Raw genomic sequence first — 18,679 nt, 5'->3', positions numbered from 1 at the left:
CTCTATTCTGGTATGTCGAGACTTCTAAATAGAAGATATGAATCAGTGAGATCATTTTTGGTTGAAACAGCATCTGTGAATGCAGTACGTTCTTTCTCTTACATCCACCTTTTGTGCACCTACCGAAGTTGCAATAGATTGATTTTTATTTATTTATTAAATTTATATGCCCACCATCTTGCAGTTTGGTGACTCTGAGCGGCTTACCGTGTAATAACACATACAGTTATAAAAAACAGTTATAAATATAAAAACAGATTGAAATTTTAAAAAATTAAAGCAAACTAAAAAATTGTGAGTTTAGAGCCAAGCATACCTTCTATTTTGCTACCCAATCATCTCCAGTTTTTCCTTCAGGGCTAAATGTAACTGGCATAGCCAAGTTTTAAAGCTGTTCCTAAAGGCCAGAAAACAGGGGGAAGACACTTATATTGTTTTTATTTCTCTCAAACTTTAGTTTTTCTATTGACAGTCATTTCAATCATTGTTAGGAGCACTAATAACTACCTTAATGAAAGAATTTTGCTTTAGTAATACCTTAAATGATAGAGAATACTGCTTTACTTTATATGAAACAGTCTTTCAACTTCCTATCATATATAAGTAGAATTAAATGACTTCAAAATTGTTTCATCTGTTTTATATCACACTTTATTTTACATTTAATATTTTTTCAGGGTGAATAAAACTATTTCTTCAGCTTGGTCAAGTAAGGAGAATAATAATACAAGCTCACTAATCATTTACCTTCGCTGCTGAATTTCTGTTTGAACTTTTTTGAAAATTGTCCTTGCTCTTCCATTTCTCTCTTCCCCCCCCCTCCTGCCACCTGGTGAGTTTATTTGCTGCCAGGCTGCCAAATTCACTAACGAGGGATTTTTCTAAATGACTGGCTTCTGGCTCTTGGCCTTGATCAGCATGACACTGCTTCTTGTCCCATGAATGGGAAATAGAAAAATGAACTTTTCTGAAAGACTTCCTTGATTATTTATCCTGAGTCTTCTATTTTTCATAACAGCCTTGTTGGCATATCTATGATAGGAACCTTCATTATTTTACTATGAAAGTTTAACAAGCCTGAGATCATTAGCATAGCCAGCCTATCTTACTCAAATAAATCAGCCTCAGGACCACCATAGGGATTCAGAGAAAAATTAGTTGGTCCCAATTTACACCTGAGTCTCACACAGAAGATGTAAAGCCATTGGTTTATGCTGAACCTCCATTTTTCACTCAAAAAAAAAAAATCCTTTCATCAAGTCAAATTAATCAGTATACGTTCCTGGGAAAAAAATCATTATTTTGATTTTCTAGCATTCTCTTCTTACAATTTGAGATATGTTATCTGCTCCTGTGACTTTCTAAAACGTTCACTGTTATAATATTGAAGAATAATTAACGTGTTGCTTAAAAAAGTAGGATCCCATTATCCAGGGATAACTTTTTCCCAGCTGAGAATCTTTGGCTACTATACAGGGGCCAAAATACTCCTGAAAGTACTTTTACAGCCAAGACCAAAGCTAAAAGGGTCATATGTGTTTAAAAGTAATTATGAATTAAGGGTATATAGCAGCAATGGCGAACCTTTTTTGGCTTGCCTGCCACAAGTGGGGGGAGCGCGGGGGGGGTCGTGTGCAGGCGTGCCGCACCCATAATGCAACGCGCAATCCCCCAGTGTGCATGAGCGCACAACGCGCCCCCCCCCATTTTTACATGCTTTTTTCGCTCTCCCCAGGTTCCAGAGGCTTTATAGGAGCCTGGGGAGGACGAAAAGATCCTTCCCCGCTCCCCCAGAGGCCCTCCGGAGGCTTCAGGGACCGTCCGGAGGCTTCCCTGAAGCCTTCGGAACGCTTAAAACCACCCTCTGAGCAAACCGGAAGTGACTTCCGGTTTGCTCGGAGGGTCGTTTTAAGCGCTCCGAAGGCATCAGGTAAGCCTCCGGATGGTCCCTGAAGCCTCCGGGGGGGGGCGGCGGAGGAGGCTCTTCTCGCCCTCCCCAGGCTCCTATAAAGCCTCTGGAGCCTGGGGAAGGCGAAAAATAGCTTTTAAAAAGGTGAACTCAGCTGGCCAGCGCGCACATGCGCGCTGGCCAGCTGACAAGGCAGCGCTTCGCGTGCCCTGACAAATGGCTCCGCGTGCCACTTGTGGCACGCGTGCCACAGGTTCACCATCACTGGTATATAGTAATGTAAAACATTATTTAAGCTTTAAACTGGGATTTATCCCATTTTGTAACATTAAACATTATAATTTTAAAATTGTTGATTTCTGAGAGTTACAGTCAAGGCACATGAGGTCCTAGGGCAGTGTTCCTCAACCATGGTAACTTGAAGACATTGTAGACTTCAACTCACAGAATTCCCCAGCCAGGATGAGTGGAATTAACATCTAGTTGCAAAAATAGCTCTTGCCTCATTTCATTGCTTTATTCCAGGGAAAGTACCGTCAGTTTCTTTAGAGAATATGTTTTCTTACTTATTAAAAGCTTTAAATCATCATTCACTGAACTGGTTACCTTCATATTACTAGGGCTACAATTCCTTGAATTCCTATTCAGGTTATCCATTTTACTATGTTGGCTGAGAATTCGAGAAGAGGTAATCCCAACATTTCTTGGGATTGTCTCGTTGGAGGAAATTCTCCATATGTGGGATCTCTATGCCACTAGATATGTCCTGATTATGTCCTAGATACTAAGTCTACATATAGTAATGCCTCAAAAATGTGGAGATGTTCTTCACTGGGTAAAATAGAACATTATACCTAGAGAAAGCTATTTGTGTAAACCAGTGATTAATTTCAGAATGCAGCCAAGGATTCTTGCCCAAGAATTATATAGGACAACTTTCCTCAATCTGAAACTCGTGATATATGAATTTCAGTTACCAGAATTCATATGACAATTCATTTAGGGAAGAAATCTTATCATAGCCCTGGAAATAAATGCTACTCATATTCATTAATTCCTTCTATTGAACTTTATAGACATCTGTTTGACTAAATTCGGGATTTCTGCTAAAAGCCTTACAATGTAAAATTATTTTTAAAGAGGGCTATCTTTGCATTTTGTATACATCCATTGTTAATTAAGCGTTAGCTTTATGAATATCTGTATAAAAGCCTTATGTTCTTTTTTTAAACATATATTATACGAGTCAGCAATTCTATCATAGAGGTTCTAGGCATCTTAACAGTAACAATCTCTCTATAGTGATTGATTTCTGTCTTCTTCGGACTTCTTCTTTTTTCACCTCCATGAATGCATTTGATGTAAACATTGTTTTGTTTCCAAATTATCTATAAATATTACAAAAGCCTTGCTGCATCAGATAAGAGATGTCGAGTTCAGTACTCAATACTAGTAAAATGCCAATCAGATACTTTCAAGAAGGCTCCAAATCACCTTTTCCATTGCATTTCCCAGCAAACAGTACTTAAATGATTCAGGAGGCAATATAAAGTCAGCAAGCTCTTTATAAACTGATTTTTCATGAATTCATTCATTTCCATTTTAAGATGCTATCAATTCATTGTCCATTGCCACATTTTATGGCAAATATTTTATGGTTATATAAGTGTACATAGTTCATTACAGACCAGGTCTGAATAGCTGTGGATTTTCAGATGTTGTTGAACTACAATTCCCAGCAGTTTTAGGTTACATGACCAATACTAAAATATGCTGATATTTTTAATCTGTAACATCCAGAGAGCCAAAGGTTCTCACCTATCTTCTAGGATTGTGGTATTGCCAAAATGTATTAAGCATGTAAAACACCTTTTTGGAGTGCTTATCACAAATAAGGATAATTGGCAACTTCTCTCCAGTGCTGATCTAGAATTTCTATAGACATTTAGTTTTCTGTTCTATTAAATTTACTTCTCGTCTAGGAAGGAAATTCTTATTATTATGTATCCCAGCAAAATTTTCTTCATTCCCCCTTCTGTTTTGTTCAGGTAAAAGAGTATCTGTGACTAATACGACTAGAAGAATACTCCCAAGTATTCTCATCATTCAGAGTTTTATTTTCCCTTTCCTTTTTTGTATCAGGTCTTTTACCCAAGCAAAGATGGTACCAAGATACCAATGTTTATTATCCACAAAAAAGGAATCAAATTGGATGGGTCCCATCCTGCCTTCCTTTATGGTTATGGTGGCTTCAACATATCTATCACACCAAGCTATAGGTAAGTGGAAAGTTGGGATTTTTTGAAAAAAATTATTGAAACCTGAAAATAGGAATGCAACTTTTCTACCAGCTGAAGCTGAGCAAAGGTTCCTCAGCTATGGCTTTCACCTGCTCATCAAGTAGGAGCCATGACTTTAGGATGACCCCAAATTATGGACCTACCCCTTCAGAGGCAGTGCAGTCTTCTCCGGAGACAAAACATCAGGATATAGAGCATCACTGATACATAAACAATCATTGTATCTTGCTACAATTTAATTTATGTGGCATTGATCACACTCTTGGATGACACGAAGGTAAATGGAGATAATGCATTCATTCTTGATCGCTTAACAGCTTTCGATACCATAGATCAGGGATGTCAAACCCAAGGCCCAAGGGGGTGTGTGGATCCGGCGCGCGGGGTGTTTAGATCTGGCCCGCAGGGTTGACCTGGAAACAGCAATGGCACGGTGGACTGGCCCCCGGTGCCTCTGCCAATAAAACTGGAGCTTGGGGGGGCACAGGTGGCCCTTCCGAGCTTCATTTCCACTGGCAGAGGGTTGCAGGAGGCCGCCACAGCTGAAAACTGAACTCAGGAGCCCATTTTTGTTGGCAGAGTGCTCAGGCCACCACAAGCAACCCCGACATGACTGACATTGAGCTGGCCATGCCGATCTTGGCCTCCTGAAGTCAAACACAACCCTGATGCCTCTCTCAATGAAATTGAGTTTGACACCTCTGCCATAGATCATGGTATCCATCTGGCTTTGGGAGTTGAGGGTGGGTAGCGTTGTGTTAGCCTGGTTTTCCTCTTTCTTCCAGGGTCAGTTCCAATCAGTGTTGATGGGCCAAAAGCTCCTTTCTCCTCTCTTATTTAACATCTACATGAAGCCTCTCTGTGAGGTAGTCCGACAGTTAGGGGTCAGGATTAGGGTTTATATCCCGCTCTATCTCTCCTGCCCCCATCCACAGTGGTATTCCCCCTCAGCAGGCTGCCTGAGTCTAAGTAAGACTGAGTGACGTTGTATGCTTGGGACTTCTAATGTCAAGGTTTTTCCACCTCTGGTCCTAGATGAGGTGCCACTGTCTGAGATGTATTCGGTGTGCAATCTGAGGATACACTTGGACACACGGCTCCTGCTGAAAAAGCAGGTAGTAACCGTGGCTAACGGGACCTTTGCACACTTTTCTGTTGTACATCCATTCCTGGACTAGGAGGTTCTGTTTACTGTCACTTCTTTTTACGTCTCCCTGTTACCCAATAAAAATACGTTTGGGGGGGATGAGGGAGAGCTGCATCACACCCATTCTGCTATTTTCTGCCAAAGGTATTATTCAAACATTTTTCCACAATATGCCCTCATTTCATCTCCACATAGCATTTCTCCTCTCTAATTGTAGAGTCTCTTACAGATTCTTAATTCCACTGTAGACTATGTGGTCTGCTTATATTTTAGTTCCTTTTATAAAGCATAACTTATTTGATATAAACCATATAGATTGTAGGGAGGGAGGGGGGGAAGGAGGAAGGAAGGAAGGAGGGAGGGAGGAAGGAAGGAAGGAAGGATGTTCCCATATACACAATTCCAGAACAGATGACCTGGAAAATACTTATATTCCACCAGCATTCCACGTGTTTTCTTTCTACATGATGTCTGTCCTCATTTTTTTCTTGTTGTTCTATGTCTCTTATACAGTACCAATCACTCAACCAGAAATATATAGATGCAGCCTGACAGTAAACACTAAATAAATGAGTCATACACCCAGCAGCAAGGAACAAGTTTTTTTGTTCTAGGTGGACTTCAAAACACTTTTATAATCTTCAAGCTCCAAATCTTTCAAACCTTCAAACTCTGAGCTCAGCAGGAGGTTATATTTTTTTTGAGTCAGTTTATTATGTATTATATAAAGCATATAGAATATGTCACATCAGTATACATAGCTATCCTGATGCCTGAAGGTTCTTTCTCTAAGCATTCTGTTCTGCTTCAGGCATGCATAAGAGGAATATTGGCTCTGTAGAGAACCTTGAACAGAGAACTAATTAGAATAAAAGAATAGTCAACCAAAATAGATCACATATATAAAACCTCTAAAGGAGGAATGGTAGAAGTAGACACAGTATGTACTGTATCATAGTTTGACATATTAACCATCTCTGAATGGCAACTGGCTTTCTGTATATTATTTGGGAAAATATGGAATATTTTCCAGGATGATTGGTATTTTTACTCTCTCAACATTAGACTCCATTAATTTTCAACAGCATTTGACAGCAGGCTTTTTTCTTATCCTTTTTCCTTTTGTGATCACTAATTGTAACATGGTTAATATTATTTAGGCTTGATTAATGAGTCTGACATCTTTGTAATGAGTTGCAGTTCTCTTGCTTTATGCGCTAACATTAAGAGAGTGTGAGCGTTCCCTCCACGTTCAGAGGTAACAGATTTGCTGCAGAGGTATTTATGCAGATATCCCAAGACCCCATTAGAATGCTTCAAATTATAAACATGCAAACGTCGTCCTTTCTTTGAAATGGAGAATAATCTAAAAATAAATAATCACTTATGCCAAGTTAGCAAAGCTTTGGAAGTGACAGATTATCCACAGTTCATGTCCTACCCATCCCACAATTCAATCCACTTGAAACTGCTCCCAAAATCATTAATAGATTTCATCCACAGATAAAATCAATAAAACACATTACTGTCAAAGCCAGCTAATATAAACGCCTAGGTTGACAAAGAGGTAAGGAGAACAGAAGGATTTTTTTAAAAATCTGATTAATTAATTCTCACACAGAAAGATGGCATTACCTTTTACTTCAAAGATGCTTTTATGCACGTTTTCTAAAAGCTGCAGTCCTTTTATGCTTGGTATGTCTAATTTATTTTTATTATTTGACAGGGATTCTTTTTTTTTTAAATTAAACTTCCATTTGTGGCATTCCAAGCTGTAAAATAAGCTGTCCTAGGCAGTTTTTGTCCACATACGCTCAGGAAATGTGCCTTCAAAATGGTTATACAGATAGAAAAATGGAATTCAGATTGCTAGACTGGGATATCTAAATATATTCAGAATGTCTAACTATTCCTTAGGACTACTAAATTATAGAAATTATTGCAGGAGTAGTATTATGGATTCTCCCTGTGTAGCATTGTTACAAAGATATGAATTATGCAATACTAAAGTGACCTTTAATACAATTAAATTAACTCAGTATAAGTAGGTATATAAGTAGGTAGGTAGATATATCGATGCTTTCTCCTATATTGAACTTATCAAGATTCTTCTCCTTTCTAACATCTAAGCTTTAAGAGTAAAGTTCCATAAATGAATTACCGGTAGTCCTTGACTTGCAATCATTTAACAACCATTATAACAGTTCTGAAAAAAAGTGATTTAGTTCCTCTCATGACTGTTAAAGCATCCCCGCTGTCACATGACCTGAATTCGGCTGCTGACGTGTTTACAATGGTTGCAGCATCCCAGGGTCACATGATCGTCACCTGTGACCTTCCTAATAAGCTTCCAATAAGTAAAGTCAGTGAAGGAAGCCACATCTGCTTAGTGACAACATGATTTGTTAAAAACCATGGCAAAAATGTCAGGCACAACCTAACAATCGCCTTGCTTAGTGATGATAGTTCTGGTTGCAATTGTGATTAGAAGTCAAGGACTATCTGTATTTCCATACATGAAATATAAAGTTCGAAAAACCTGAATAAGCTACTGTGGACTTTTCATTGACTTTATTTCTTTCATTGACGTTAGGTCAGTGCTATGAAAAGCAGAATTAAAGTAAATTTTTGGCCAGTGAGTTAGGTTTGCTGAATGAACCATGGAAAGATTTTTCATTACAATACATATGGTATCAGTAAAATATTTTCTCCATTGTGGTAGCTCATCAGGAAAATCCGTGCTCTTGCTACTGCTATATTTTAGCTCCAGCTGATTCCAAAGGCCATAACTTACACATATTTAACTATTAATTGAGGTTGCTTTTATTATTTTGCAGTGTATCAAGGCTTATTTTTATAAGGCACCTAGGCGGTATTCTTGCTGTGGCTAATATCAGGGGAGGTGGCGAATATGGCGAGACCTGGCACAAAGGTAAGATTTCATATTGCAAAAACAATCTTGGTCAGTGGAAAGCTGATTTTGATTCCCGCTTGTTTGCCTTACTATTCATTACTCATTTTTATGCTCTGGATAAAGTTCCAAACCCTGAACATTATGTAACATCCTAAAACATCACAGTCACAAATTTATTAAAATCTGTCACATTTCTTAATTCTTTCAAAAAATGTTTTTCTCAATTGCATTTTTTTCAAAAGGTTGCAAAATATCCATGTTTTCCTCTTACTTTTCATGTTAGCATTTTATGACTTTTAGTATTCACTGTTTCCCTAATTTAAAGAGTTTACCAATAATTTGGAAAAGGAACACAATGATTTCAGGAAATATAAAGCACTCATGGCAGCATTTTAATACCCCAGGCGAAGTATTTGGCAATAACTGGAAATCAGCTGAAGAGCTTTAATGTGTATTTTAATAATGATCACATTGTCCTGAATGGTCTTTATTTCCACAATTCCTGGCATAATAATATAAGATGGGTGGCTATACAAATGCAGTAAGTAAGTAGAGACAGAAAGTTGCGCTAAAGAAGGACAGGATTTCTCTTCTACTCGCTTTAGTTTTCTATGGTACATTCAGCGCCAAAGGCTATGGATGTGACCATGTTGAGGGTTTTTTGGCATCAGTATAGGTGTGGTTGGCAATTGTCCTTTCCCAATATATTTTCTTAGACGTTACAATCTAAGGCAGTGGTTCTCAATCTTCCCAATGCCGCGACCCTTTAATACAGTTCCTCATGTTGTGGTGACCCCCAACCATAAAATTATTTTCGTTCTTCATAACTTCATAACTGTAATTTTGCTACTGTTATGAATCGTAATGCAAATATCTGATATGCAGGATGTATTTTCATTATTACAAATTGAACATACTTAAAGCATAGTGATTAATCTGCCCATCTTGGTTTGGGAGAAGATCAGCCAGGTTGGGATTTTCCAGGATAAAACGACCTCCCTGCCTGCCTCCAGCAGCAGTTCGTGGTTTACACGAGTTTCACTTTATTAAGTTAACTTTTTTTACATTCCATTCCCCTCACCCACCCACCCAGTTTTCTTTCTTTCTTTCCATTCCTCCCTCCCTTTTCTTCTTTCTTTCTTTCCATTCCTTCCTCCTTCCCTTTTCTTTCTTTCCTTCCATTCCTCCCTCCCTCCCTTTTCTTTCTTTCTTTGTTTCTTTCTTTCTTAAGAATCGTTACAACCAGGCATGGGAGTGCGTAGCGGTTAATTCGTGCGAGTTAACACAGATTAAGAAGTTGCCCTTTATATGGGATTTTAAATAGAGGCTTAAGCTACATTGAACTGTGCTTCCATCCCGAATGGAATTCCTCGAGATGGAAGGAATGGGTGGGCGGGGCCTGTCCTCCCCTCCAGCCTCTCCTGCCAGCCCTTCCCAGAGGCCAAAAAGCCTCCGAGCTCAGTTTAGCCCACAGCACAGGACTGGCGGCGGGGGCAGCAAAGGCAGCATCCAGGCCCAAGGCAGCTTGAATCCCGGCATGTGCCTGCCTGGGCGAGAGCCCGTCCCGCTGGCTGAAGCAGGTGGCCTGACTGTCCCACCGGTCTCCTGCTCTCCAGGCGCCTTCAAGCCCCTGTGCAGGCAGCTGGGCTGAAGCGGCACCGCCGACCATGCTCGCTTCAGACCCATCTCCCCCTTCAGTGCCTCGTCCTTTCCCTGGCATGGAGACCGGGCAGGGCAGCGTTTGGGTTGCACCCGGAGCCGCGAAGAGGCTGCTTTGCCACCCGGCGTTCTTCATACACCTGCCGCTTCAGGACGTGCTCCTGAGCATGGGCGATGTTGGTAGAGGTGGATGGTCTTAGGCGACCCTTGTGAAAGGGTGGTTCAACCCCCAAAGGGGTCGAAACCCACAGATTGAGAACCGCTGAACTAGCATATATGTGCGAGGGGAACCTTTACCCTCTAGGTGTGGTTGGTAATTGTCCTTTCCCAAGGTATTTTCTTATACCTTCCAATCTAGGTACAACTTTGGGGTTTCTAGATGAACTTCTGTTCAGATAGTAGCCAGGCCCAATCCTGTTTATTCACCTTTTTTGAGTTCACTCAAGATAATCTAGGCTCCTCTCTGCTATAGCATTTTCAAAGTCATATGTATTATATGTTCCTTTCAATCTTGGTTACATTTAATTTTGAATGTTTTATATATTATTATATGATGGCAAAAGAGTCACCAGGTACTTCTAGAGGTTTTTTTTTTCATTCACCAAGGTTTTGAAATTCTATAAAGAATACACTGAAATGGTTAAAGAATTTGAAAAGGGTCACCTTTTTCTATGGTCGCTCAGATTTTATATGATCAGTAGGTCTTGTGCAAACCAAAAATAGTAGCATCTTAAAAAGAAACTTTAAACAACTTAACACTAAATGTTATGCCCAAGGACCTGAACCCAAATAGTCTTATGCAAATAGAATAGATTTCATTCACAAAAAGGATCTGACCCTCCCGTCCACTATATATTCAATCAGTGCACCAGTAATAAATCTATCCTCACCCCTGATTTAAACTTGGTTGAGAGAGCAAACATAGTGCATGTCATTTTGACCCGAATGGGAAAATAGTAGAGTTTCTCTCTAGGAAATGTACCCATCTGGGTTTGAAGTATCACAGCAGTCACAACCCCAAAATTGGAAGTAGAGTGATAATTGTCATTCAGGAATCTCTGCAAGTGACCAGAAGCACAGTAGCAATAGCACATAGACTTATATACCACTTAACAATACTTTACAGTCTTTTCTAAATGGTCAGCATATTACCTCCAACAATCTGGGTCCTCATTTTACTGACTTTGGAAGGATGGAAGGCTGAGTCAACCTTGAGAATCGAACTCCTGGCAATTGGCAGAATCAGCCTGTAATGCTGCATTCTAACCACTGTGCCACCACGGCTCATCACAGTATCACAGATGTAAATGAATGTGAGCCACTGTTTGTAAGGTTAGGCTTAAGGGACAAGTCACATTGGCCTCCTTTCTGGACAGCTGAATTGATTAGTACTTGATTGCATTATATTTTGTTCATTTTAGTTCTTTTGAGTTGATTGCTGAGATAGAAGTCTAGTGGTTAAGGTACCAGGCTAGAAAGCAGGAGACTCTGAATTCAAGTCCCACCTTAGCTATGAAAGCCAGCGCTGTGACTTAGGGGTCAGTCACTCAGCCCAACCAATCTCACAGGTTGTGGGGAAAATAGAAGGAGGAAGATGTGTTAGATATGTTCGTCCCCTTGGGTTATTTGTAAAAATAATAAAGGCAGGATACAAATTAAAAAAAATAACCTGGTCTCATAATGGTCCATGTGTTTGATACCAAGTTTCATGCTTGTTTTTTAAAAATTCTCATTCATCTGTTTTCCATACAGTTATGCATTTTAAAATGCTATGGGGGGAAAAGGAAGATTATAGTTTCCATTAAAAATCTAGGTAACTTTTTTTCAGGGCTACTCATAGTCATATTGCTCCATGTAAGGCTTTTAGAAGGGATGCGTTATTAGGAACATTACCTAAAATAGTAGTGGATTTTTATTTTGTACTTTCCAGTCTTCAGCATATTTATGCATTATTCAAAGCTTTTGAAAGCATTAAAGTTATTGGCAGAACCACCTTCTGATTCTTTTCTTGAAAGAGATCTCTATTGTCTTTTGTATTCCCAACTGCATAAATTATTTAAAATACTCATGGAGCTGAAAAGTCATCCCAAAACGTGCTTTTTGTACCTCCCTGCATTATGCTGAGATCCAAAGACTGCATGAGTTCTGAAGGAGTTAATTGATTTTTCTCTGTTCTTAGGTGGAATCTTGGCCAATAAACAAAACTGCTTTGATGACTTCCAGTCTGCAGCTGAGTATCTTGCCCAAGAGGGATATACATCTCCAAAAAAGCTGACTATTAATGGAGGTTCAAATGGAGGCCTCTTAGTTGGTAAGATCAGAGGCTGTATATTTCTCTGTTATTTGATTACCTTGTATGGGATGCAAAAGCATCTTGAGGATATGCAAAGGAGAGGTCTTAAAGGTCCATTTTTAAAAAAATTCACCAACACACTTGTTAACAGACTCACAAAATTTGCTCCACATCTAGACATCATAGAGATATGCAAAGTGCCCATTAGCACATCTGTCTGTATATCAGCTATATGCATAATGTGTTGGCTAGGACTATCTACACAAAGAATTCAGTACATAAAAATATGGTTTTCAAACCTGGTTTTCTCCAACCATGTTAAACTATAAAATCTTAATCTTTCTAGGCAGAGACTGCCTAAGGATAATGAGCTTTTAGCCCAGGACATCTAGAGGACACCAAGCTGAAAAATATTCTACTGGGAAAACACAATTCATATTTGTACCCAACTTAAGTGATTAGTAAACATTCACTTCTGTCCATTTTTAATTGCCAGTTACTATTTTTGCTCCATGTTGCCCTTCTTGTGTACCTGCTAATTGATATCCAGAGGTGAACCTTTTTTTTTTTTTTTGAGGCTGGGAATTGCACTTACAGTGCTGTAAAAAAAATCTGTAATAGGTGGGATAATGGTATAAATTGGGCTATAGATGCATAATGCATAAAGCGGGATTTGGGGAAGAGTCCCCAATTTTTATTTCTATTTTTTGAGTGTGTGGGGTGCTTTCTTCAAAATTTGAGAAGCTAGTTGGACTTGCCTAGGCTTCAAAAGAGGGACAAAATGATACAGACACTTTATCAGAAAGGGCTTAGGGAGTACAATCTGCCTACCTGTGTTCAAAATATAGAGCTTTGTTTTTGTAGTTATATTAAACATTAGACACAACATGTTTTAATCTCATAGTGAAAGTATTTCAGTACCATCTGCTGTTAGTTTTTTAAGAATTTTTTTGCTTAATAGAATAACCGGAATTGGAAGGGACCTTGGAGATCTTCTAATGCAATCCCTTGCTCAAACAGGAAACCCTATAGCATTTCAGACAAATGGTTGTCCAATCTCTTCTTAAGAACCTCCAGTGTTGGAGCACCAACTACTAAATCATTCTACTGATTAATTATTCTCTCAGGAAATTTATTTGCAGTTCTAGGTTGGTTATTTCCAGGGGTGGGGTTCAAAGGTTCCAGAACAGGTTTGCTACCTCGTTGCTGGCTGGGTGTGGCCTAGTAGGCCTCCACCACCGCGGGGGTGTGAGGGGGGGTGTTTCGCCCTCCCCAGGATCCAGAGGCTATTCTCGAGCCTCCAAGAAGGCAAAATGCTTCCCCCAGGCTCCGGAGACCAGAAACAGGTCGTTTCTGGACTTCCTGAAGCTCCGGTATGCCCGTTTTTCACTCACCCCGAGCCTCCGTGTGGGCCCTGCACTTACCTGGCATCATGAGCGGGCCACGTGGAGACTCCTGGGAGGGATGGGGTGGATGGGGCCAGCATTTGGGGGTTTGACAAACTGGGCAGAATCCTAGCTAGAGGATCGCCCAAACCCATGCGAATCCTGAGCAGCCCACCCTATGCTTTGATGTGGAATATTTGGTACCTTAAGTTTTCAAACACTAGCTCTTATTCATTGTATTTGAAACCATTCTATAGTAAGTATTCATCAATGCTAATAGGTGAGTATCTTTCCAACTTTTTCAGCTGCCTGTGCCAACCAGCGGCCAGATCTATTTGCCTGTGTGATTGCTCAGGTTGGAGTGATGGACATGCTAAAGTTCCACAAATTCACCATTGGTCATGCGTGGACTACAGATTTTGGCTGCTCGGATTATAAAGAACAATTTGATTGGCTGCTCAAGTAAGTAAAGAATATCTCCCTGTTTACATACAGTATACTCTACTAGACTGCTGAATAACAATAATAAAGATGTTATTTATTTTTTTATTTTGTTGCACAAAAGCTGAGTAATATAAAGGGTTTTTTAAATGTGATTTAGTATAAATTAAATGTGGATGTATTCCACAAATTAATAAAACTACTAGACCAGCCTTCCCCCACCATATGTTCTAATCTCCCCAAACTACAAGCCATATTTGGGAATAACACCTCTTAACATATCTGGAAGTTGCTAGGTTGGCGAATGCTCATTTACTGCATAAATATGTCTTCTGTATTCCCATTTTAGTAACTTCTCTTATGAACTCATAAACTCTATATTTTCCTGGATGTTCCAATAGTATCTTGATAATTTGATTTCATGTTCTTCAGCTGCATAACTATTTTGTTAAGATTTGGTGACCAGAACTATGTAGAATTCCACAACAGAAAGAAAATCTTACAGAGAATTGTATCAAGTAGTTAAGATGCCAGCGTGGCTTATTTTTTATTTATACTCTAATTACCTCTAGCATTGAATTTGCTATTTTTAACCTTTGTTGATCATACCATGGTGGCCTACTGGTTAGAATGCCGTATTGCAGGCTAATTTTGCCAATTGCCAGCAGTTCAATTCTCACTGACTCAAGGCTGACAGCCTTCCATCCTTTCAAGGTCAGTAAAATGGGGACCCAGATTGTTGAGAGCAATATGCTGACTCTGTAAATTTTTTAGGGAGGGATTATTATGGATGGCCATGTCCAATTGTTTTTCCAGCTGCAGCTATCCTGCTCCTCACCCATTCCCTAGATCTTTTATTTACTTATTTGTTTTATTTAGAAAATGTATATTGCCGCCTATTAGCACATGGTGACTTAAGGTGGCTTACAGGGATATAAAAACACCATATATAAAAAATAAAACTAATAAAAGAAAATCATTAAATAATACATTAATAAAACAATAATCTTTTGAAGTAGAAGGCAGTATTGTTGTCCAAGGTTGACTCAGCCTTCCATTCTTCTGAGGTGGGTAAAAGCAGTATATACTCTAGGTCAGTGACGGCTAACCTTTTTTTCCTCGGGTGCCGACAGCATGCGAGCGAGCGCTGTTGTGTGCGCTCGCGTGCCCACACCCATAATGCAATGCTTCTCCCACACGCCCCATCTCCTGCACATCCGTGTGTGACACACACACACACACACCGCTCCTCACCCCCCCACACATGCGCGCATGACCCCCACCCCTGTGCTCGCCTTGCGGATGCGTGTGCAACATGCCCCCCTTTTGGCCTCAGATCTCAAAACAGCGCTGGGGGGAGGGAAAGCCTCACATCTCAAAACCGTGTTGGGGGGTGACCTCCTGCTCAGCACTGTTTTGCGATGGGGGGCTTCTAAAAACAGGCTGTTAAAACAGCACTGTTTTGCCGAGGGAGGACTTTCCCCTTCTCAGCGCTGTTTTGGCTCAGCGTGAAGAACTGGGAGGAATCGTGCAGAGGAAAAGGAAGAGGAAGGGAGATATTCCCTCTAAATACCGACCACCTCTGCCTTTTTGGGGAAAGGGGGCAATCCCAGGAGGGGAAAGGAGAGGGGAGTCCTTGGTGAAGCTCTACCCCCTATTCCCCCCATTCCAGTTAAGGCTTTCTAACTTCATTTGGGATCTTCTAACATAGGATCTTCCTTTATTCTCCTCGCCCCCTTTGCTGGCACTTTTGGAACTTTCCTTTTTGGGCGGACGATTGGGTGTGGGGGATACCTCCCCAAAGCCAGGAAAAACATAGAGGAGGAAAAGTAGCAGATTGACCAGCTGAGAGCCAGGCGCTTTCCTGCTTTTCATGCTCAAACCCTGCAACCCACAGCCCACACAAATTGACGTTCTCTGCCACCACCATCCCCACAACTCTCTGCCTTTTTATTTAATCCTTGGATTTATTGAACCTTCCTTCTTGTCTCCCCCCCCCCCGCCCCACCACCAAGTCCAAGCCCAAACCCCCAAACCCTTTTCTTAAAAGCCCGCCAGGGCTCAGTATCTTCTCTGTTCCATTTCTCTTTTTATCTCTGTTTCTCTTTCTCCCTCTCTCTCTCTTTCTCCCCCATTCCCCCCTTTCCTTCCTCCTCCTTTTCCTTGCGTGGTTCCTCCCAGTTCTTCACGCTGAGCCACTGGGGGTGGGGCGCAGAGAGAAAGAGATGGATTGGAGAACCTCAACCAAGTGTGCCAGGGAGTATTTATTTATTATTTTATTATTTATTTTACCGTGCTTCTATACCGCCCCCTCTCCCAAAAGGGACTCGGGGCGGAGTAAAGAGACCGGGGCATCCTGTTTCACAGCCACAGCAGCTGCAGATGTTTTGGCGTGTCTTTTTATTTGCTCACCTTGGAGAGTCCCCCCCCCTTTTCTCCTCCTTTCCTGCCTAGTTTTGCAGGCACCCACAGCTGCAGGCTGTGAAGAAGGAACATCGAGCCCTGTATTGATGGAGAAGAGAGGAGATGGGGGGGGGGAGAGAAGGGAGGGAGGGAGGGAGGCATTTTGGCAAAAAAAATTACGCCTCTCTCCTTTCGTTGGATTTATATTAATTGTCCTTTCTCGTCCTCTAAAGAATTCCTTCCTTCCACTCCCTCAGGAGAAATGGCTGTGGAGAATCAGGGGTGGCCAAAAGTAGGAGATGAAAAGTCTTACACACCGTCCGGTTTGCGCATTGGGTTGTTTTTCGCCCTCCAGAGACTTCAGGAAAGTCTCCAGAGGACAAAAAACAGCCAAAAATGAAAGCCAAAATCATCTGGCCAGCACGCACGTGCTCATGCCCTAAGAAAAGGCTATGCGTGCCAGCTGTGGCACACGTGCCATAGGTTCGCCATCACGCCTCTAATGCTATTGCTGTTGCTATTTATCTGCCTATTGAAGGCCAATAAGTGTTCACAAAGTACAAATGCATGTATCTCTTCTGCAGATATTCTCCTCTTCACAATATCAAAATACCAGAAGGTGATGGAGTTCAATATCCTGCAATCTTACTTCTTACAGCTGATCACGATGACCGAGTGGTGCCTCTTCATTCCTTGAAGTTCATTGCTTCTCTGCAACATATTGTAGGTCGAAGCCCCAAACAAATCAATCCATTAATAATTCATGTTGACACCAAAGCTGGTCATGGTGCAGGCAAGCCAACAGCCAAGGTTATAGAGGAAGCATCTGACATGTATGCCTTTATAGCAAGATGCCTAAATCTTGAATGGATAGAATAGATAATTATTGTTTCAGTTAGAACTCAAGGGCTTTAACAACATTTTAAAACAAACACTACACTCAGTGTAGTACTTACATTTAAGGACTGCTGCTCTCGGCTTCCCGTGACCTTGATATCCCTTCTACTTCTGTTTGGTGTTTACTTTGCCTCCTCATTTTAATTTCAGTTGTACATTTTAAATAGCATGTTCCGATAAATAGACAGATTGCAGATGATCCTGTTACGTGGGTTCTTAAAGAGTCAAAATGTTGGTGATGAATATTCATACACAATGGTTTTAATGTATTTTTCCCCCTTGTCAAGATATCTGGCTCACTTATAATTAAATGTAAGTATTGTTCCAGTATACACTGTCAAGTTGTATTTTCTTTGCAAACCAGGTAATCCCAAACATTGAGATTACTGCCATTGTTCCTTCATTAAAACAGTTGTACTACAAACACTGAATACTTTTAGGTTTTGTGTGGGTTCTCTTTTGATTAGTACACAGCAAAGAAATACTTTGTAGATATTACCTCATGCATATATGCACATACATTCCTTGACTATTAGTACAGAATATTTGTTTATGTTATGCATATATAATTCACAAAATAGTTTTTTTTTTAAAAGAGAGACTAAACAAAAGACCAATAATACAAACTGAAAAAGAAATGAAAAAAAATCTACCAATTATGTTATATTTACCAATAGTTACCAGTTTACACATGAATACACTAATATAATAATGGTGATATAAAATATTATTGTAAAATATCACAAATGTTGCCCTAGTAATAAATATTGCTATCTCCTTTGGAAAAGACAACATTTTCTTCTACTATATCCTTTGTCCCAAAGGAAATAGAGGAAGAAAATGATGTCTTTTCCAAAACAAAGAGATCACATATTTCTGACACCTACACTTTGACATCTGGAATAATACCAATTTTAAATTTCTAAATTTCATTATTTTATACTTCTTTATACAACCATAATTCCTGGTAGAAAGTCAAATTCAAATCTGTATATAGTTTAACATTACATTAGAACCAAGCTGGCGCAGTGGTTAGAATGCAGACTACTTCTGCTGACTGCCAGCTGCCAGCAGTTTGGCAGTTCAAATCTCACCAGGCTCAAGGTTGACTCAGCCTTCCATCCTTCCAAGGTAGGTAAAATGAAGACCCAGATTGTTGTGACTATGCTGAATCTGTAAACTGCTTAGAGAGGGCTGGAAAGTCTTAAGTGCTATTGCAATTAACTTATTCAACAACTAAAGATTCTATCATAAATCTGCTTATATAGATTTATATACTATCCCAAAAAGTTACCAATGATGACATAATCATATCACATGGGTCAATGAAT

General features: G+C 40.1%; 1 protein-coding gene across 3 annotated transcripts in view; it reads left to right on the top strand.

Moving 5' to 3' along the window:
* Positions 1-17,772, top strand: part of PREP (prolyl endopeptidase) — a 62,895-nt gene extending 45,123 nt beyond the window's left edge. For all 3 annotated transcript variants that reach the window (XM_081941704.1, XM_081941705.1, XM_081941703.1), the window contains exons 11-15: positions 4,052-4,188; positions 8,194-8,288; positions 12,109-12,240; positions 13,913-14,069; positions 17,036-17,772. In XM_081941704.1, coding sequence (XP_081797830.1) covers positions 4,052-4,188; positions 8,194-8,288; positions 12,109-12,240; positions 13,913-14,069; positions 17,036-17,330 — 816 coding nt within the window. In that variant the 3' untranslated portion in view covers positions 17,331-17,772. The remainder of the gene's footprint in view (positions 1-4,051; positions 4,189-8,193; positions 8,289-12,108; positions 12,241-13,912; positions 14,070-17,035) is intronic.
* Positions 17,773-18,679: the final 907 nt, after the last annotated feature.

The sequence above is a fragment of the Natrix helvetica genome (genome assembly GCF_964273705.1).
Source record: "Natrix helvetica genome assembly, chromosome: 2".
In the NCBI taxonomy this organism is placed as follows: domain Eukaryota; kingdom Metazoa; phylum Chordata; class Lepidosauria; order Squamata; family Natricidae; genus Natrix; species Natrix helvetica.
Note: the sequence above shows the minus strand (reverse complement) of the source record. Positions and strands in the feature narration are given on the sequence as shown.